Raw genomic sequence first — 21987 nt, forward strand, 5'->3', positions numbered from 1 at the left:
CCCGCAGACCTTGACCCGGAAGGTCTGGTCTTGGCAGAAGGCAGCGGTGGGAGCTTCTGTTGCACTCTCAGGTCAACCTTGGCAGCCGTCCCGGGCCTTCCCCAGTCGGGGCAAAGAGACGGATGGGCACCGGGCCCGTTTTTCACATGATGCCAGCATGGCTGTGGCAACATCAGGCCAGCTGTGCTTTTCTCTCCCTCCTTGTTCAACTCCTGTCTGCGACAGCTGTTAGAGGGGGAGGGAGGGAGGGAGGGGGGGAGAAATCCTAAGTGGGGGCTGTGAAATGAGACTTGAAGGTTGAATATTATCTACAGTTCTGGCAGGCCCCATCAGCCCGGGGGGAGATGTTAACTTCTACTGAGATCAGATGGGATGGTTGCCATCCATCCTCCAGACTCCATTTGGGGGGGGGGAAGGGATGCAACAATCTCCCCTTCCTAAGAAAGCCTGTCACCTGCTTTTCTCTTCCTTCCAGGGCTGGGCTGCCTCACCTCCCACCTGCTCCTGCCTTTTAACCCTGGCAGCTGCTTTGCAGAAGAGGAGCAACGGCTGTGGGTTGCCCCCTTTTCTCCCCCTTGCCTACCCCACCCCCCTCCCCACTTCTGGCCTTTGCCCCCACAGGGGAAGCATAGTTCTCCCAAAAGGATGGCACTCTGTAGCAGTTTTTGTCGTCGTCGCCATCGTTATTAAATAACCAATATTCCCATTATAAAAAAAGAAGTCACAATTTCTACGGACAGTAAGCTAACCGGGACTGGGGAAATATCAAATTCGGAAAACGTTTAGCCAAGATTTTTGTTACAGGACAGAAGTAGGATATATTTTCTACCAGCTGCTTCGTAACAAGTCTGCTGGCAAGAGGCAACTGAGGCATCGGGAGTTGTTATGCAATTGTGCAGGCGGCTTAAGGTCTACAGGGTTGTGGTGGAAGGAGGCTCTCCACCAGAGCCGTTAAACCCACTTAAACCAAGGAGGCCCCGGAGAGCGTGACCTGGAACCGCCGGCTGCACAAGACCTGGGGGGGAGAAGCGTGGAGCGCACCAAACGCCCAGCCATCACAATCAGCTGGAAAATCTGTCACAAGTTTTCCAGTGTTTGGCCCAAAGGAGGCTAAAATCTGGCAAAGGTGCTGACCTCGCGGGATGAATTTGTAACGGAGGCTGCTCTCCGTTTGATCTTTTGCACCCAAGGCAGGTTTTCGTCTATATTTCCAACGGGGGGGGGGCACGCTTAAGCAGTCATCGGGGAAAGACCTTTAAAGACCCACGTGCACACCACAAAAACAGCAACAGTCCCCTGAGGGGAAGGGCAGGCCAACGGTGTGAAGAACAGCACACCTTTGGGCCCTTTTGACAGCCAAGGGGCAGCGTGGTGGGGATAAACAGGTGAAATAAAGAGGATGCTTTCTAAAAACCCTGGATGGGAATCTTGACGCTCTGGACCTTGTGCTCCAAAGATGGGCCTGCGGTAAAGGATGTCCTCTCCTCCCCGGTCTCCTGCCTGGGACGGTAAGGACCTAAAAGGTTTGGGCCGCGTTCAGAAAATGATATTTATAGACTTGGTCGCGTTAGCCCACGGGCGAGATGAAGCTCAGAACTGGTGGGACTTCACATTCGGATGCCGCCGCGCCGATTCAGGCTCCCTCTCTCCCATTGGGAAGACTGTACGTAGACTAGAAAGCACATTTCTCAGTCAAAAGAGGTTGCTAGCGTGAAACCTCAAGCGCTCCTCTGGAGCACTGGCTTCCAGCACTGCCAGGGAAATGTTTCAACATGAATGAGTGGGATCGGCGCCCACTGGCTCCTGGAGGGCTTCGGAGGGTGTTGCGTTAAATGTAGAAGCCACACGGGGGATAACGTTCATTTGGCAAAGAGTCTCTCCTGCAGGCGTAGTTACTCCTCTGTGGACATTTATAACCCGTCTAAGGGGGGAAAAAGCTTAGGCTGAGCTTGCACAGCCACCAAAAGGGACAAGAAGAGGCACGCTGTAATATTTACGCGGCCCTCCTTTTTTTTGGGGGCCCCATAAAGAGGCTCTTCCCATCCCAGCCAATCGTTTTGAAGCGAGGGCCCCATCATCGCTTGCTACTGGCATTTCTGGATGTTGGCTATTCGGTTTTTTTTCCCCGCGTAAAATTGGAAGTGTCTTGGCGACGTTTCGACGAAGTCCCATTCGTCATCTTCAGGCTGGTGTTTTCGGCTTCGTGCTTTTGCTCCTAGAAGCACGAAGCCGAAGACACCAGCCTGAAGATGACGAATGGGACTTCGTCGAAACGTCGCCAAGACACTTCCAATTTTACGCGGGAGAAAACCCGAATAACCAAAGACCTACATACAAACACCCGCGAAAACCTCAGAAAACATATACATATATGCATATAAAGAAGCTGTGCTGGTACTGGCAAGGTTATCTTTTCTGGGCTCTTTCATCCCATGTCGTACTTTGGGGAAACTGCAGACAGAGAAAACCTGCAAACGCGCCCTCCTCAAAAGTAAATTTGGCGATCCGTTTTGCCAACGCCACAAAATACACCGAACCTTGAAACGGGACTCCGGCTCTGTGGTCCAGTTTCAATAAAGTTGGAATACTTTGAATAAGCCTCATTGTTTCCAGATTTATTATTCCAAGACTCACCATTTTAAAGGGGATTACCCTGGGTGAAGGAACGCTGTGTTTGGAGATGATTGTTCTGTAACATCTCTATCCGGCATCGAGCCCTTCAGCAATCGAAATATTTCCTTTTCCTAGCCAGAGACCGAGAGGCAGAGAAGCTGGGAGAAGGGGCCGCCCCTACAAAGAGTGTTAAAGCAGGTTTTAAAAATTAACACAAATGTGCACCTTGCAGAAACCTGGGGCTAATAATAGAATCCCTCGGCTGTATTTGCACAACATGCTTGTCCTGGTTTACTCAATTAATCCAGTTTTCAGGGTTGGTATAGCAAACTAACCAGAAGGGCTGGATTAATACACCATCAAGCTAAAATGTGGCCGACTGACCTGTCACTAACAGCGACACGCGGTCCCAACCGGAAAATACATTTGAATTTTACCTTTTTTTGGAAATACCACAGAATAACACTGGAATGTTATTTTAAACGACCGTGTGAAACTAGGGAGAACAAAGCCAAGTTCGCACTGTGCTCCACAAGTATATTTGAATTTATAGTAGGTTTCTGTTAACGCTGATGTGCCTATTCATGGAAAATGGTACCTTTGGCAGGATCAGACCACCCCCCCCAGGCACATTTCACTCAAAATAGGATGTTGACCCTAAGTTTGTCCACTGAAGATTCTTTGTAGTTCAGTATTTACTCAGAGGTAAATCCCAGTGGGTGGGGAGGGTTTGGCCAATAGCTCTCTTTTCAGGAATATGATTAAGGTCGCGGGTCCCCCTGAGATTTGTCTGTGTGGTTGTGTGCAGCAGTGGTGTCCCTGGAGACTTAGGTGCAGCCCGTTCCTTGCGTTTTCTTTTGTGAAGACGGTACTTACTTCTATGCCGTGGCCCAGGGCAAACCTGATTCTGTAATTCTCAGATATTAGAAGACTTTCCATTTGCAACAATCTTCAAGAGCCAGACAGGAAGAGATGCAGGCGCTTTGCAACTTTCTTGTTAGGTTGGTGGGCAGATTCTTATCACAGATGTGTCTGTTAACAAGTAAAAAGAAAGTTTTGTAAAATTCAAACATGCGTCTGTTAGGTTTGACAATAAAAAGGAGTGCTGCGTTCCTATTGTTAATTATTTTTGTCTCCATCTCATAGGTGTGAGTTTTAGTTGTTTCCCCTGCTATAAAAATAGGGTTCTGCCATAATGGAACAGTATTACAAAACAAGGAATGCATAAGAAACAAGGTACTTTTATTTGGGGGACCTTGTCCAAGAGGCAAAAATACAAGGTTAGTTTTAGACATTCTTATCGCATACAATAATTTAAGTGCATTGATTTCCCTGCTGGACTGCATCATGATCCCCCCCCCCAATCTGATTGAAAACTGTTCTGTCAGTTCGGTGATGGGGAAATAAAAACTTTGTTAAAAGGTATTTTATCACACTAATTTAATTATGCCTTATAATTTATCCCTGTGGGGCAAATCTTAAAAAGAGTATCCAGAACCTAGCTTTCAAATTTTATTAAATTTAATATTAGCCTCTTTTAAAATGCAAAACCTGAGCAAAATCATACGCATACATAGTTGTGTCTGTCTGCCTGTATCAAAAGAATCTCATCTGGGAAAAACAATAAAATCTCCCTTTGTGAATGTGGACCAAAAAAAAAAAAATCTTTTAATGAATTGCAGTAATCAGGGAGGGTTTTTTTCTTCTTCTCTTCTTCCTTTCTTGCCCTAGAGGAAAAAGAGAAAAATAAGCCACTCCCTTCTGAAGTATTTAAAGTTAGAGAGAGAGAGAAAAAAGAAAGGGGGGGAGGAAATAAAACACCCCTATTCTTTTTTTCCCCTCTTGTGCTAGTAAAGCAACCATAAGCACACACCAAAGTCATGGGTCTGACTAGTATGGAACTAGTTAACCTTTAACAATTTTATGCTGATGTCATAACTGAGCATGAGTACTGATTAATCCAACCTTTTCTCTCTCTTCCCCCCTCCCCGTAAAAAATATTTTTATTGAGGGAGGTGGGGGGGGAGAGCCTAAGGAGAGGAGGGAGGGAAAAAAAAAGAAGAAATAATTTAGAGCAGCCATCTTTGTTTTATGCAGAAATCTTGTCAGGTTCCCCCCAGTGCCAGGAATGTCTAAATATTGTTCATGACCACAGATCTTGGGCGATTGAAAAGAAAATATCACCACAGCAAGAAGAGGGGGGGGGGGAACCTGTCTTGATTCCTGATTTATCTTTTCTTTTCTTCTGCTTCTTTTATTTTTTCTTGGCTGATTTTTTTTTTTTTTTAAATTGGAGCTGATTCTGATTGCATTTTTATTTTTGGAAAGGAAGGGGGGCCTTTTTCTCTCTCTCTTTTTTTTTGGAATCCTAAGGAAGAGGGGGTTAAAATTAAGCCAGCCATTTTGGCTATATATATATGTGTGTGTGTGTGTGTATATATATATACATATATATTTCTCCTCTTCCTTTCTTTTTTTTTCTTTTTTTCCACGGGGGGGGGCATTTATCTTTTCCCTCGCGGGGGGGGCGCTTTTAAAAAAATAATTTACAGGCGGCCATTTTTGTTGCTTATTTTTTTTTAATTTTTTGCTCGGGTGGCAAAATACGATCCTGGACTCCCCAACCTCAGAAGTGAGACCCATTTTTTTTTTTTGGAATTCTCTTTCCGACCCCCACCCATTTTTTTTTAAATTATTATTTTTTCTTTCCCCCCAAAGGGGGGGGGGAGGGGAAAGATCTGAGGAGAAACCTTGCCTAGGAAAAGAAGAAGAAGAAGAAAAGTTGTGAGGGAAAAGAAGAAAGAAGAAGAGTCCCGGCCATCGCATGGGACTTTCTCCTCGGGCCCCCCCCCTCACCCATTCCACACGCCCACCGCCCCCCCTTTTTTTGGCGGATTTTTGTCCCTTTTTTTGGGTCTTTTTTTTTGTTTTGTTTTGAGGGGATGGTCTGAGGGGGGGGGCGCTTTTGAGGAAGGGAGGGAGCGCGAGGGGCGGGCAAGGGGGGCCGCCGCCGCCCCCCCCTTTCCTCCGCCGCCCGTCGGTGTTCCCCCACCCATCCGCCACCCCCTTACCCCCTCCTCCTCCGGCACCACCATGGCTTCCCCTCTGAGGGAGGACGAGGAAGAGGAGGAGGAGATGGTGGTGTCCGAGCCGGAGGGGGAGGAAGACGAAGAAGAGGAGGAGGAGGAGGAAGAGGAGGAGGAGGAAGACGACGACGACGAAGAAGCCGCCGCCTCAGCCAGGAACGACAGCCCGGGCGACATCTTCCCGCCCGTCGCCGTCGCCTCAGCCGCCGCCGCCGCCGCCGCCTCAGCAGCAGCAGCAGCAGCGCAGGCGGAGGCTGCCCCGCTGACCCCCGCCGTCGCCTCCGCCGCCTCCACGCCGGCCGCCGGAGGGACCCGGGCGCCGCCAGGTAAACAACCGGCCATTTCGAGTCGCCCCCCTCCTTCGCCCCCCCCCCGCCGCCACCGCCGCCGCGTGAGGGGAAAGAGACGAGGAAGGAGGGGGGGCTGTCCCCCCTTTCTGCCCCCCCCGCGCGCTCTCTCTCTCGCGCGCGCGCGAGGGAGAGAGGGAGGGAGGGGCGGGGCGGCTGTTGGTAAACAAGCAACGGTTTTCGAACGCCGCGGGGCCGGACGGGAGGCCCGCGCGCGCCAGGCGCTGAGGGGACCCCGCGCGCGCCGGACAACCCCCCTCGCTCTCCCTCCAGCCCCGCCCTCTCTCTCTCTCTCTCTCTCTCTTCCCCCCCCCCCCCACGCGCGCGGCTGGATTCCCGGAACAGCCTCTGGTCGCGTTCCCCCCCCCCCCGCCTCGCCTCTGATGCTTCTTGATGTCGGGGGTGGGGATCTTGTGAGGCCAGCTAGACGGACGCCTGGCGGGAGGGAAGTCCCTCCCGGGCCCGCCTCGGGGCCTGAGTGGGGGGGGGCGGTCTGTGAGGAAAGGGAGAGGGGATGGTTGACCCCCCCCCCTCAGGGGTTGTGTGAGGGAGGGGAGGGGGTCTGTGAGGAAAGGGAGAGGGGATGGTTGACCCCCCCCTCGGGTTGCGTGAGGGAGGGGAGGGGGAGAAGGGATGATTGATCCCCAGGGTGTCTGTGGGGGAGGGGAGGGAGAAGATGAGAGGGGGTTATTCCCCCCCTTCTAAAAGAGGGGGGAGGAGGAAGAGGGAATCATTGACCCCCCCACAGAGTGTCTGGGAGAGGGGGGAGAGGGGTCTGTGAGGAAAGGGAGAGGGGATCATTGACCCCCAGGGTGTGGGGGGGGAGAGGGGATCATTGACCCCCCAGGGGCTCTGTGAGGGAGGGGAGGGGGAGGGCATGAGGAGAGGGGATCATTGACCCCCCCTTAGGGTGTCTGTGGGGGGGGAGAGGGGGATCTGTGAGGAAAGGGAGAGGGGATCATTGACCCCCCCCTCGGGTTGTGTGAAGGGGAGGGAAGAGGGGATCATTGCCCCCCCAGGGTGTCTATGGGGGGGAGGGGGGGTCTGTGAGGAAAGGGATGGAGGATCATTGACCCCCAGGGTGTCTGGGGGGAGGGGAGGGGAGGGGGAGAGGGGACCATTGACCCCCTCTGTCCACTCACAGTGTCTGTGGGTCCATCTCCATTGAGTGGGGAGAAAAAGAGGGAGCGCTTGGAGGTGTCTGTGGCTCTGTTTCCTGGTGGGGAGGGCTCTCTGTGTATAAGTAGAAAAGGGGGTGGCTGAGCACTTTGAGGGGGGCCAGAGGAGGGATGGAGAGCCCTGGGCCTGCTAGGGGATGGGAGCTGAAGTGGTCTCTGAGGAAAGAGGGGTTGACTGCCCCCCCTCAAAGTGTCTTCTGGGCCCATGTGGAGGTGGCGCCCATTGTGAGATGGGGGGGATAGAGGGGTCACTTGGAGATGTATAAGTAGGAAAGGGGGTGCTGGGGGTGCACATGAGGCCTGTTTTGACACCTCAGAGGAAGGAGGGATGTCAAGGGGTGGGGGTGAGGCTGTCTCTGAGGGAGGGGCGTTTGAGGGGATCATTGCCCCCCATTCACGGTGTCTGGCGGCCCGTTTCCTGATGGGGAGGGCTCCTACGGTGGGATGGGGAGGGAAATTGGCCACTTGGGGGTGTATAAAGGGCCTGGTAGTGATGCAGGATGGGGTTGGCCATCCATGGCGGGAAAGGAGGTGTCACCTGGGGCTGTAGAATTAGTAAAAGGGGTGCTGGAGTAAAGGGATGGCTGCGCGCTGGACAGATCCTACTTATGGGATACAGGCTGAAATAGTGGAGGATGAGCAAGGGGTTTAGAAAAGAGGGATCTCGTGGGGCTGTGCCCTACTGAACTTGGCCAGGCTTCCCTTGACCTGGGCTGCCTGTCCAGTCTCTTCCTTGCCAGTCCTGGAGATTTAAGGGCTCTGGCCAACAGTTTGCAGTGACCATAAAGAGAGTTCTCAGATCAAAACACCAGATAAAAGTGAATAAAAACCTACCACCCATTACAGGTGCGTAACCTCAGAAGGCCTAACGGGCGTCTGGATCCAATTCATAGGAAGAGTTTGGTACAAGACTTGGCCCCAAAAAATAAAATAAAAATCCTGCGGGCCATCGGGAATCAGAAGGCAAGCCCATCTGCTGCTTGGAAATAAATGAGCATGCCAAAAGGAAAGATTCAGAGGTTCAGAGCCAAATAGGCAACGCCAGGCCAAACATGACAGAAAAAAAACCTTAAGAGTGGACATGAAAATAAATTTTTAAAGGCTGCATTTTTTTCAAAGTCCTATTTGGGTAACTCTTTTGCCTGTGAAAAGAACGCAAAGGGGAAATGAATTGAAACTTCTTTAGCCCTTGTTAAAAGGGACTTACTTCTGAGGATATTAAATATTACACAGATCGTGTCTTCCCTTGCAGATATTTAGCAGGAAAGCTTATTTCTTCCTTTCTGGTTTTAAGGATAAAGTAAACTTCACCAGAAGCAAAATAGTTTTCTGTCACTCTGGGTGGGTTTGTACTTTGGTTCATTTTGGCCAAGGCAACTTGGAATCCTGAATTGGGAATCCCATCCCCATAGGAAAGGCTGACTTAACTACAGGTAGTCCTCAACTTACAACCGCAATTGTTCAGTGAAGCACTGCCTTTGTTAAGTTAGTAACAACAGTTGTGAAGTGAATCCGGCTTGCTTTTGACCTTAACTCGTCAGAAGGTCACAAAAGGGGGGTCACGTGACCCTGGGACACTGCAACCGTCATAAATATGAGTCAACAACAACAACAACAATAATAGTTGGAAGAGACCTTGGAGGTCATCTAGTCCAACCCCCTACTCAGGCAGGAAACCCTATACCATTTCAGACAAATGGCCGTCCAGTCTCTTCTTAAAAGCTTCCAGTGTTGGGGCATTCACCGCTTCTGGAGGCAGGTTGTTCCACTGGTTAATTGTTCTCACTGTCAGGAAGTTTCTCCTGAGTTCTAGGTTGCTTCTCTCCTTGATTAGTTTCCACCCGTTGCTTCTTGTCCTGCCTTCAGGTGCTTTGGAGAAGAGCTTGACTGCCTCTTCTTTGGGGCAGCCCCTGAGATACTGGAATACTCCTATCATTTCCCCCCTCGTCCTTCTCTTCATTAAACTAGATATTCCCAATTTCAGCAACCGTTCCTTATATGTTTTAGCCTCCAGTCCCCTGATCATCTTTGTTGCTCTTCTCTGCACTCTTTCTAGAGTCTCAGCATCTTTTTTACATCGTGGTGACCAAAACTGGATGCCGTATTCCAAGTGTGGCCTTACGAAGGCCTTGTAAAGTGGTATTAAAACTTCACGTGATCTTGATTCTATCCCTCTGTCAATGCAGCCCAGCACTGTGTTGGCCTTTTTGGCAGTTGCAGCACACAGCTGGCTCATATTTAAGTGATGGTCCACTAGGACTCCGAGGTCCCTCTCGCAGTTGCTACTATTGAGCAAGGTACCCCTATACTATACCTGTACATTTGGTTTTTCTTGCCTAAATGTAGAACCTTCCTTTTTTCACCATTGAATTTTGTTTGGCAAGTGTCTGAATTTTGATCCGATGGCTGTGAGATGCTGCAACGGTCGTGTGAAAAATGGTCGTGAGTCACATTTTTTTTAGTGCTGTTGTAACCTCGGTCACTAAAGGAATGATTGCGAGTCAAGGGCTACCAGTACTGGGAAATGTGCTTTATTATTCGCCTGTCTGCAATGGTTTCCTGACTGTCACGGATAGAGGGTGACATTCCCTTTTTTTAAAATAACGCATGGTTAACTTAACAGAAATTGTGTCCCTGCATTTTGTTGGCTTCTTGCTTAGCTGATGGTTACAAAAGTCACTGGGGTAGCTTTTTCCGATTACAGCCTCATTGAAGGCTAGTGCCTTGATTTCTTATCAGTCTGGGTAATGTGGATGTGCCAGACAACACGTTGATTTAATTATCTCTAAATTGATGGGCTCTTCCCACGTGGCTTGACTGGCAGCCCCACCATATGAGGAGCTATTCCTAAGAGGGAAAAAAATGGATGCTCCTCAAGCGTCCCTCCCAGTTGTCGTGCGTTTGATTTAATGGTGGGCCCTTCAGTCAATCATTCTCCGTGTTAGGGAATTAGAGGTATCTCTTACACTTAGGAGAAGCTGTTCTGTAGCACAGTAGTCCCTTTTTCCCCTTGGGTTGTTGGGTCACGAATGGCACCCGTCGTTCCAGACTCTGAAAGAAGACCTGCTATCAAAACTAAAAAAAAAAAAAAAAATAACGAATGCAAATCTCAGCCGGTCTTCTTTATTTAGCAGTCGATCTTTTGTGACAAGTCGGCGTTGCTCGAGGCCTGGTTGGCAGGACCCCCTTGTTGGCGACGCCACGTTTCCCCTCCTATAACCCATTTGGTTTTATTTATTGGGGTGAAAAGAGCAGCTCTAATATCAAATCCGAGTGGATTAAAAAAAAAAAAACCTTGTAAACTAGATACAGTTAACCGACGGGAGGATGAATGCGTTGGGCCCTCGCTACGCTGCGGCGTATCGGGCTTCCTTGTTCGTAATGCTTAGGGCTCTGGGTTTTTTTAACTGCCGGTCGCTGCAGAAGCAGATGATAAATACATGCATTTACATTTTGGGGGTCTTATAAGAAAGAAAAAAAGAAAGAGAAAGAAAGAAAGAAAGAAAGAAAGAAAAAGAAAGAAAGAAAGAAAGAAAGAAAGAAAGATAGATTTACATTTTGGGGGTCATTAAAAAGAAAGAAAGAAAAAGAAAAGAAAGAAAGATTGATTTACATTTTGGGGGTCTTATAAGAAAAAGAAAGAAAGAAAAAGAAAAGAAAGAAAGAAACATTTACATTTTGGGGGTCTTATAAGAAAGAAAAAGAAAGAAAGAAAGATTTACATTTTGGGGGTCTTATAAGAAAGAAAAAGAAAGAAAGAAAGAAAGAAAGAAAGAGAAAGAAAGATTTACATTTTGGGGGTCTTATAAGAAAGAAAAAGAAAGAAAAAGAAAGAAAGAAAGAAAGAAAGAAAGAAAGAAAGAAAGAAAGAAAGAAAGAAAGAAAGAAAGAAAGAAAGAAAGAAAAAGAAAGAAAGAAAAAGAAAGAAAGAAAGATTTACATTTTGGGGGTCTTATAAGAAAGAAAGAAAAAGAGAAGGAAAGAAAGAGAAAGAACGAATGAACCTTGGTCCTTTGATCCTGTTGATCAGGGCTTCTTAGTGGCCTGCCTCTAGGGAGGTGGCGTCCCTGCGATTATTAGTGAGATCACTTCAGGCACAAGGGCTGAACACGTAGGGAGATAAAATATCAGCCGTAAGTAGGGATGTGTTAGACTAAAGCGTAAAGGGACATAGAACAGAAGCTAAAAGCTGGGGTGGGGGATTTTGGCTCTCTCAAGAGGAGAAGGAAGAAGGGGGTTGCTGCTTAGAGAAGATGGAAAGACAGGAACTTTTCCATCTTTTTCGGTTGCATGAGAGCTATGCTTTTCCCTCCGAAGAGGACCTCCTCGGCCTCAGCTGAACAGTTGACCTAAGGAAGGGAGGGCAACCTCTAGTAAATAAAGAGAGCATTAAGGGCTGCTTGGCTAGCAGGAATAGCTTTGATGTGGCTAGGCCGGGCCATCTAAAAGTCGGGAAGGAACTTACAGATCCCATCGCTGTGTTTTGGGGGAAATCATGGGAGTGGGCCTAGCTTCGGAGGATTAGACGGGCAATTCCCATTTCCAACACGGGGAGGGGGGGGGAAATCAGGTGACTGTACCTAGGTCCACTGGATGGTACCAGGCAAAATTCAGATTATTAAGGTTAAGATTGTAATAATGATAATGATAGGTAAACAAAATGCCAAATCCAGTCTGAACATCTGGCAGACTGTGCAATGATCCATAATAGTAGTAGTAGTAGTAGTAGTAGTAGTAGTAGTAGTAGTAGTAGTAATAATAGCAGCCTATCCCAGGTCCTTGGGAAGGACTCGATAGGTAGACAAAAATGCCAAATCCAGTCTCAACATCTGGCTGACTGTGTGATGATCAATAATAATAATAATAGAGTTGGAAGGGATCTTGGAGGTCTTCTAGTCCAACCTCCAGCTCAGGCAGGAAACCCTACTCCATTTCAGACAAGTCGCTGTCCAGTCTCTTCTTAAAAACTTCCAGTGTTGGAGGAGGGAGGGAAGGAAGGAAGGATAACAGAATAACAGATGGAAGCGACCTTGGAGGTCATCTAGTCCAACCCCCTGCTGAGGCAGGAAACCCTGCTCCATTTCAGACAAGTGGCTGTCCAGTCTCTTCTTCAAAACTTCCAGTGTTGGAGCATTCACCGCTTCTGGAGGCAGGTTGTTCCACTGGTTAATTGTGAATATTTAGGAAACAATGGAGGGAGACAGCGTGTATTCATCAAGAGAAATTGTACTAGTTTAGCTGGCCACAGGAAAGGTTCTTATAAAGAGGATGGCAAAATAATAAAAAGATGGTCGATATTTATTTGCTTCGTACATGTAGGGATGTGGGTCTATACATATGTTCATAGCATGTTTAGGTGTGCGTCATGTATGTGTTTCACTTTGAGAGCGGGCAACTGAATTTCATTTTTGATGTGTGCCGTTGTGCCCACAGTAAAAAAATGATAATAAAAGTTTATCTTATCTTATCTTATTATCTTATCCTATCTTAATCTTATCATCTTATCTTATTGTCTTATCCTATTTTATCTTATCCTATCTTATCTTGTCTAATCCTCGACTTAACGACTGCAATTGAGCCCAAAGTTTCTGAAAAGTTGTTATGTGAATTTTGCCCCATTTCACAACCTTTCTTGCCACAGGGGTGAAGCAAAGGACTGCGGTTGTTAAGTTAGTAACCCGGTCGTTAAGTGAGTCTGGCACCCCCCCCTTGACTTTGCTTGGCAGAAAGGAGATCACATGACACACACACCCCTCCGGGACGTTGTAGCCGTCGTAAATACGAGTCTGAATTTTGAGCCTGGGGACGCTGCAACGGTCATTAAGTGTGAAGAAAAAAAGGTCATAAGTCAGGTTTTTTTTTTCAGCGACGTTGTAACTTCGAACAATCCCCAAAGGAACTTTTGTAAGTTGGAAGGATTAAGTGGTGCATTGCTGGGCTGTCCCAGGTTTCTTGCTCTTCGGCATCTTCGTCAATGGCTTGGAATAAGGAGTTAGAAAATTCCAAATTTTCAGAGGACACGAACTGTGTGCAGTGTGTGTGTGTGTGTGTGTGTGTGTGTGGTGGGTGGGAAAGGTAGCAAGCCGAGGATCACATTCACATTTGGGAAAACCTTAGCCAAGAGTAATAATTGTGGAAATCCAGCAAGAGGCTGATATAAAGTCCTACGTTTGGGTCAAAGATCTGGCGCACACAATTGACTTTTGGGAATCTGATCTTTTTTTTTTAATTAACAGAGCGGGGCCGACAGAGACTTCTGCACATAATAGAGAGGATTTCTGTTGCTTCCAAGTTTTTTTCTCCCAAAGTAAAAAAAATGGTACACTCAGCCTGTAATCTTTTGACGCGCGCTAGCATCTTCGGAAAGAATGAAATACCTGCTTTTTGTGGTGATTGCATCAGGGGCTCTGTGAGTTTGCCCCCCATTGTGTCTGCCGCTGCGGGAGGGCAAGGAGTCTGCTCTGCTAAGCAGCCAAACCTGGTTTCATCTCTGTATTGTGAGGACAAACAGCCCTGGTTCTGGGGAAGCCAGGAGAGCTGATGATTTTATTTGTTCGGTTTCTCTCCTGCTTTTGGTTCAGAAGCTGGTGGGGTGCACGCGATGTGTTCCTTCCTCCCACTTTCCCCATCAACAACAACCTTGTGTAGTAGGTTGGGATGAGAGAGAGCGCGTGGTTACCCCAAAGTCACCCAGTGAACTTCCAAAATTGAGAGGGCGGCTTGAGCCGGCGTCTTCCCGGTGCTACTCCGTTACCTTTATTCAAACTCGGCCCTTTGAGGACTTGTGGACTTCAACTCCCAGAAGTCCTCAGCCGGCGTGCGTGCCTGCCTGAGGAATTCTGGGAGTTGAAGTCCACAAGCAGCGGTCTTCCAACTTGGCCCTTTCATGAGTTGTGGACTTCGCCTCCCAGAATTCCTCAGCCGGTGTGCCTGGCTGAGGAATTCTGGGAGTTGAAGTCCACAAGCAGAGGTCTTCAAACTCGGCTCTTTTAGGACTTGTGGACTTCAACTCCCAGAATTCCTCAGCCGGCATGCGTGCCTGCCTGAGGAATTCTGGGACTTGAAGTCCACAAGCAGCGGTCTTCCAACTCGGCCCTTTCATGACTTGTGGACTTCGACTCCCAGAATTCCTCAGCCGGTGTGCGTGCCTGGCCGAGGAATTCTGGGAGTTGAAGTCCACAAGTCATCAAAGGGCCAAGTTGGAAGGCCCCTGCCTTCATCCTACATCAAGGAGGCCAGAATGGGATATTGGGGCTTTTTAATTTAGCCCAAAGCTTCATTTTATAATCTCCAAGGGAGGAGATTATTTTAAGACGGGGTGTGCTGCATGCTGGCTTCGTCCTGGAACTGTCTTGCTTTATTTAACCGATTTTAAGCTGCCTCACAGGTAGGCCGATCCGACGGCAAATGCCGAGGGTGCAGAAACAGGCAAATAGCGGTGGCCCGTTCAACACAATGGAAACCAGATTGAGATTGGAAAGGATCTTTGGGCCCTTGAGAAAGGAGGGAAGCGGTAGAGGTAAGAAAGGAAAAAGAGAGAGAGAGAGAGAAAAGGAAAGGGAAGAGGAGGCGAGGAGAATTGAGTTCAGGCGATGCTCAGCCAACGGCAAACTAGAGCAGTGCCTCCTCAATCAAGCAGGGCATCCTATTGTCAGGATGGCACTTCACCAGAAAGAAAGTTAATCCATCCGTTGCACGAGGGGAGAAAGAAGCAGGAGCAAGGCCCCCAGTTCAGATGCTGCCCACCAATTTGAAAAAGCGGCGGGCAGCCCTGACTAGCTTAAATCCGGCTTAAATCCGGCCTCGGCTCGGGTTTCCCCAAACTTCTACTTAATTCTGGAGGCTGACTTGCTCCGGCCCCTCTTTTCCTCTCTCTTGGCGGTCGGTCTCTTGCTCCCCAACAGCGTAAATTCCTCCTTCCTTCCTCCGTGGTGCCCAAAGGCCTGTGAGTCCCGACGTGCCCTGACCTCGCTCAGCTTGTAAGGGCAGGGTTTGAAGCCGGCCGGCCGGCGGTTCAGTTCCAGCGGGGCTCTTTGCCAGCTGATGCTCTTGTGGTCTGGTAGCCGGCTGGAAGACACACACACACACACACACACACACACACACACACACACACACACCCTGTTCTCAGCAACAGGCTGGAGTTGACAGCTGGCTGTCAAGCTCCTTTGGAAAGCCTATCGGCTGGTTTCCTGGCCTCTCTTCCGTTCAGCCGTGGCAGAGAAGAAGACTTTAGAAAAACCCAAGCTTGCTTTTCACACACACACACACACACACACACAATTTTTGCAGACCGAATGGCGAAAAATGGAGCCGCCCCATCGATCTTTCCTGCGTTCACCAAATATGCTTTTTATTTTATTTTTTTCTTCTCCTTGCCACTCCCTTCTCCTCCCCCCTCCCCGCGTGACTGTATTATGCTCGTGATTAAGATTTCCCACTAGTGGAAATGGCTGTTATTCTCTCCGCCATTAACCGGCACAAGATAAAAGGCGCCGTTCTATTATTATTATTATTATTATTATTATTATTATTATTATTATTATTATTATTATTATTATTATTATTATTATTTTGCTTTCCAGATTGCTGCCTGGTTTGGGTTCCCCCCCCTTTTTTTTTTTCCTTTTGGGTATGAACTTAAAACGCATCAAATGCTGTTTGTCTAAGTAGGCTTGGTCTATTATAATTTGCAATTATGGCTTCTCATCTGCATTCTTTCTCTCTCTCTCTCCCTCTCTCTCCCCCCCTCCCCTTCCCATTTCCTCCCCAAATCCTTTGTTAGCTTTATATAATACACACACACACATATATATATATTTCAAGGTAGGGAGTAGAACTATCACGTGTGTGGAAAATTCTAGTTGATTGCCTGCCAAATATGAGGATCTTCTGCGCATGCCTGCCAATATTATGATTAGAAAATGGAAGGGGGGGGCGGGGGGGAAGAGCAAGAAAGCGTGGAGGAAGTAGGCAGGAGGAGGGGGGGAAAAAAAGAAAGATTGATAGATGAATTAGAAATTGACAAGAGTTGTGGGGGAGGGGGTGTCTGGTTTAAAAAAAAAAGCCCTATCCTGATGTATTTCAGCCCCCCCCCTCTGCTATTTGTCAATTCCATCCCATCCGAAGCGGAAGGAAGGAAGGTGGCGTTGTTAAAGAGAGAAATGCAACAAGGTGAAGGTGCTTCGGAGGAAGATTCGGAGATAAATGTTGTATTGGGCTGGGCCAAATGCAAAATGTAATTTGTGTGTGGGTGCGTGCCCGCGTGCGGAGGGCGGGGAGGGGAGGGGAAGTGGATGATGGTGCTGGGGTGGAATGTCATTCTTGCACTCCTATTCACGAAGTTTAACGTGGGAGGGGGCCTTGTTGTAACGAGGGGAATGGAGAAGGGGGTGACAACCTTCGATTTATCTGCAAGATGCTTTGTTTGTGCGTGTGTGTGTGTGTGTGTGTGTGTGTGTGTCTGTGGGCTTTTTTTTATTTTTAACAGCACAATAACACTCGGTTGGCTGAGCGGGGAGCAAGGACCGTATTGTAGATGCTTCCCATGCTTCCCTCCCCAATTTGAAAGGATGCTTGCAAGGGAGCATCATCAGCTCCTTTGGTTGGTTAAGCCCAGCTCGGCCTGCCTTTACACCTGCTTTTTAATCAGGGACGGGGGCTCGCCTAGGAGGCTCTTTTCTTTTTTCTTTCTTTCTTTCTTTCTTTTTTTCCAATCGCCTTGCCTTGCGATGGAGAGACTGCAGGAATTGACAAAGAGAGGAGGAGGAGTGACGGGAAGGGTGTGCGTGTGTCGATGGAGGGGGGGGGAGGACAAGCCCGAAATAGGACGGGGGGACTGGGCACACAATGTCAGCGCAGGCCTGATTTAGCTGCCGGGTCTATTTTAGACTTTTTGGCACGCTTCTCAATGGAGGGAGGCTGGGGCTGGCAGGAGCGAAGACAGAGGCAAAATCACCCTGTTGGGTTGGCACCTGCCCTGTTTACCCACCACGGGCGGGACAGCCTCCCCTCCCCTGCCACACCCAGGCCGGGGCTCCTTCCGCTTTGTAGGTTTCATTGTCAACGCTGCAAATAGTGTCCTGTTCTTGCTTTATGACAGTACGCAAGAATATACGATATTTGCTGCATTGGCATTAATCTTTTGACCTGAAGGAACTCCCCCCCCCACCCCGCCACCCCTGCGGGAGCAGCGCAGGAAGGCCCGTTAGCATCCCCGCCACCCCGTTTAGCCTGCGACCTCTTCGGCAGAGCGGCTTGGCGCGTGGGGAGCCAATTAGTGCCAGCTGTGATTTATACAGCAGCTTATGTCCTGCGGGTTAGGGAGGCTGTGTGTGTGTGTGTGTGTGTGTGTGTGTGTGTGAAAGGGAAAGGGAGGGGGAGGAGACCACCTCTCCCCCCTCCCCATCCTAGACAAGACAGTGTGTTGTAGGTCATCCAGCAGACACTGATGGCCTGTCGTGTCCGAGGGTTTTTTTCTCCCGCGCTTCCTGCCGCTGTGTTGACAGCGTTTCCCCCGTTTGGGCTGGGACTCCATCCATCACTGACAATTGCGGGAATTCATCTGGAAGGGCTCTAGGCTGCCCGCCAGGGCCAAAATCCAGCATTAAGCTGCCCAGGAGGTGGCCACAGCGCGCCAGAAACGTCGGGCGACGTTGTGAATCTTTGGGGAGGAACGCCTCCTAATGATCGGAAGTCCGTTTGGGGTGCTTTTTTGGGGGGGGGGAAAGGGAGGGGGTGGCTTTGCAGCCTCGACGTCTTGATCCTTGCCGACATCCGCCGTAAAGTGGGGACCCTAACCCTTCCCACGGGATCCGATGGGGCAGCTTCCCAACCGGGCTCATTTTTGTCCCGAAGGGGTTCGTAGTTAAGGGAGAAATACTCGGCTTGGCAGAAGTGGTGGCAGTCTTTGATTTACAACAGTTCATAATAATAATAATAATAATAATAAAGTTGGAAGGGATCTTGGAGGTCATCTAGTCCAACCCCCTGCTCAGGCAGGAAACCCTATACCATTTCGGACAAATGGCTGTCCAGTCTCTTCTGGATTAGATAGATAGATAGATAGATAGATAGATAGATAGATAGATAGATAGATAGATAGATAGATAGATAGATAGATAGATACCAGTGGTTCTCAACCTGTGGGTCGGGACCCCATTTGGGGTCGAACGACCATTTCACGGGGGTCGCCAAACAACGCAGTCCGCCATTTCCCCCCCCTTTTCCTTAGCTGTGCTCCTCCCTTTTATTCTATTGGCTTTTGAAATAGAGTCTAATTCTATTGGCTTTCAAAAGCCAATAGGAATTGTCCAGGCTGTCTCTGCCCTGCTGAGCCCGCCAAGAGTCCCATTCTGCAAACGGTGCTGCACCAGTTGAGTAGTCCTCGACTTACGACCGGTTGAGCAGTCCTCGACTTACGACCGGTTGGGGGGTCGCGGCATTAAAAAGGTTGAGAACCACTGTCTTTGACGCTGCGTCGATGGAGTAGAGAGGAGGTGGGACCCTTGTCCATTTTTGCTGATTACGTAAGGCCTCCCTGGGAAATTAACGTCGGGCTGTGCTTCGTTTGGGTCCTAGATCTGGGGTCTTCCCAACTTGGCCCCTTGAAGACTGGTGGACTTCAACTCCCAGAATTTCCCAGCCAGCATGGGGAAATCTGGGAGTTGAAGTCTACAAGTCTTAAAAGTTGCGTGGCTGGCTGGGGGATTCTGGGAGTTGAAGTCCACCAGTCTTCATGCGGCCAAACTTGGAAGCCCTCTATTCTAGATAAAGGTTTTACGCAGTAATTTGATGTAAGATCTATACTGTAGGCAATCCTCGACTTATAACTGATTGTTTAATGAACATTTGTGGTTATGCCTCAGAAAAGATGCTTTAGGGCCCGTAAAGCATTTCTTGTCCTTAAAATGACCTCCCCGACATGACTCATTTTGGGGAGGGGGGGGCTTGGCAACCGGTTCACAGTTACGACTTCTGCAGCATTCCACAGCCACAGGAACCGCAATTTGTGATGTTCTTTGCCAGCTTCTGACCAAAAAAAATGCCCTAGGGTTCACGCTTAGGCCCATATGATTTGCTTAATAACTGTGTGATTCGGATTTATTCCAAATGTATTTAATAATAATAATAATTATAACTATAATAATAATAATAAAAGTTGGAAGAGACCTTGGAGGTCATCTAGTCCAACCCCCTGCTCAGGCAGGAATCCCCCTACCATTTCGGACAAATGGCCATCCAATCTCTTCTTAAAAACTTCCAGCATCGAAGCATTCAGCGCTTCTGGAGGCGGGTTGTTCCACTGGTTAATTGTTCTCACTGTCGGGAAGTTTCTCCTTAGTTCTAGTTTGCTTCTCTCCTTGGTGAGTTTCCACCCGTTGCTTCTTGTCCTGCCTTCAGGCGCTTTGGAGAATAGCTTGACTCTCTCTTCTTTGGGGCAGCCCCTGAGATATTGGAATACTCCTATCCTGTCCCCCCTTGTCCTTCTCTTCATTAAACTAGACATCCCCAATTGCAGCAACCGTTTCTTATATATTTTAGCATCCAGTCTCCAATCATCTTTGTTGCTCTTCTCTGCACTGTTTCTAGAGTCTCTTTTTTACACCTTTTTTACATCGTGGTGACCAAAACTGGATGCACTTATTCCAAATGTAGCCTTACCAAGGCCTTGTAAAGCGGTATTTATTCATTCCCTTAGCAACCGTAAAACGGGTCTGGTCACACCTTCTGCCTTTGTGGCGACTTACAACCGAAGCTCCGGTCGTAAGTCAAGGACCCATCTATAGGAAAAAAAAAATACTGGACGACATGCCGTGGAGACAAGGGATCCTATTTCTCTGCCTCTTCTATGTCATATTCCCCGCAGGTGGGGAATTAGCACCGTATCGGCGCTGGTAGTAATTTATTCTGTCTTCCAGCTTAACGTGGGAGATCTGGAGGAATGTGATCAGCCACTTCAGAGTCTCCAGCTAAGTCCCTCGCTTTAAATCCTTTAGGCAAATTAAATACAGCGTGATCTCAAATCTTGGCAGCCGGGAGATGGATGGACATCAACTCCCAGAATTCCCCAGCCAGCTTTCAAAAGCCGCTCGGCAGCTGTCTTGCTTAGCAGTGAAAAGGTTGGGCTGGATTGCGGTCGTAAGCCGAGGACTTCTGTACATGTCTGTGGAGGTTCTCCGTCACCCAGATCCTGGTAGTCCCAAAGGTGCTTTTTTTTCAAGAGGTGAACTGGACTTCCGCTGTTTTTCTCTTTGAAGACGTTTCGCTTCTCATCCCGGAAGCTTCTTTAGCTTCTGACTGAACAATGCAGAGGAGGATGGAAAGATTTATGTTCCTTGCTGTCCTTGTATAAATGTAAATCCTTCCCTTCTCCACCGTTCATCCAGAACTGAAGAAGCTTCTTGGATGAGAAGTGAAACGTCTTCAGGCCACCTGCCTCCAGAAGCGGTGGATGCTCCAACACTGGAAGTTTCTAAGAAGAGACTGGACAACCATTTGTCTGAAATAGTATAGGGTTTCCTGCCTGAGCAGGGGGTTGGACTAGATGACCTCCAAGGTCCCTTCCAAGTCTGTTATTCTGTTTTTCTTCCTTCCTTCCTCCATCCCTCCCTCCTCCAACACTGGAAGTTTTTGAGACTAGACAGCCGTTTGTCCGAAATGGTCTAGGGTTTGCTGCCTGAGCAGGGTGTTAGACTAGATGACCTCTAAGGTCCCTTCCGAGTCTGTTATTTTGTTATTCTGTTTTTTTTCCTTTCCTTCCTTCCTCCCTCCCCCTTCCTTCCTTCCTCCTTCCTCCCTCCCTCCCTCCCCCCCTTCTCCAACACTGGAAGTTTTCAAGAAGAGACTGGACAGCCCTTTGTCTGAAATGGTACTATAGGGTTTCCTGCCTGAGCCGGGGGGGGGGGGGGGCTTCGAGTAGATGACCTCCAAGGTCCCTTCCGTCTGTTATCTTTTCTGACTGCAAGTAAATACAGTCAGCTATCCTGTAAGGGTGATGGCTGAGCAGGATGTTGAAGGTGAAATAGGGAGAGTGTCCCTGTTTAGAATTTAGAACATAGGATCCTTGGGCTGGACGGGACCTGGGAGGTCCTCTAGTCCAACCCCCTGCACAACTTCTGGCGGCGAAACGTTCCACTGATTCATTAATAGAATAACAGCATTGGAAGGGACCTCAGACTAGATGACTTCCAAGGTCCCTTCCAACTTTATTATTATTATTATTAGTAGTAGTAGTATTAGTATTATTAGTATTATTATGGATCATCGCACAGTCAGCCAGATGTTCAGACTGGATTTGGCATTTTGTCTACCTATCGAGTCCTTACCCAGGACCTGGGATAGGCAGATGTGGATGTTTGATGGTATTACAGGTATCGTCACAGGATGGAAGCAGTTCCTAGTAAGGCCGCCTTTTGCAACTGACTAATAGCAAATTTGTCAATGCCAGTGGTGTTCAAGTGGTGCTCCAGTTGTTTTGGGATTGCACCCAAGGAGCCTATTACTATTGGTACTACCCTTGCTTGCTTTTGCCACAGTCTTTCTATTTCTATTTGTAGGTCTTTGTGTTTTGTGATCTTCTCCAGTTCTTTCTTGTCTATTCTGCTGTCTCCAGGCACTGCCACGTCCACTCTCCAGACTTTTTTGTCTTTCTTATCGACAATTGTTAAGTCCGGGGTGTTGTTGTTGTAGTGGTAGTGGTAGTAGCAGTAGCAGTAGCAGTAGTAGTAGTAGTAGTAGTAGTAGTAATAATAAATAAATAAA

At 48.4% G+C, this 21987-nt stretch overlaps 1 protein-coding gene and 1 long non-coding RNA gene across 2 annotated transcripts in view; one reads left to right on the forward strand and one right to left on the reverse strand.

Annotated features, from left to right (window-relative positions):
* Positions 1 to 2599: 2599 nt before the first annotated feature.
* Positions 2600 to 5723, reverse strand: LOC120305729. Its single transcript, XR_005556087.1, has 2 exons — positions 5685 to 5723; positions 2600 to 3645 (listed from the first exon to the last, which is right to left on the reverse strand). It is a non-coding gene; the product is annotated as an uncharacterized LOC120305729 (long non-coding RNA).
* CHD3 (chromodomain helicase DNA binding protein 3) overlaps positions 5686 to 21987 on the forward strand; it is a 106843-nt gene continuing 90541 nt past the window's right edge. Inside the window, 1 exon segment of the mRNA XM_039337967.1 lies at positions 5686 to 6025. Within this exon segment, the coding sequence (XP_039193901.1) occupies positions 5707 to 6025 (319 nt within the window). The 5' untranslated portion in view covers positions 5686 to 5706.

This window comes from Crotalus tigris, unplaced genomic scaffold (assembly GCF_016545835.1).
Source record: "Crotalus tigris isolate CLP2741 ecotype Arizona unplaced genomic scaffold, ASM1654583v1 scf7180000017690.20705106771:4171800, whole genome shotgun sequence".
Lineage (NCBI taxonomy): Eukaryota > Metazoa > Chordata > Lepidosauria > Squamata > Viperidae > Crotalus > Crotalus tigris.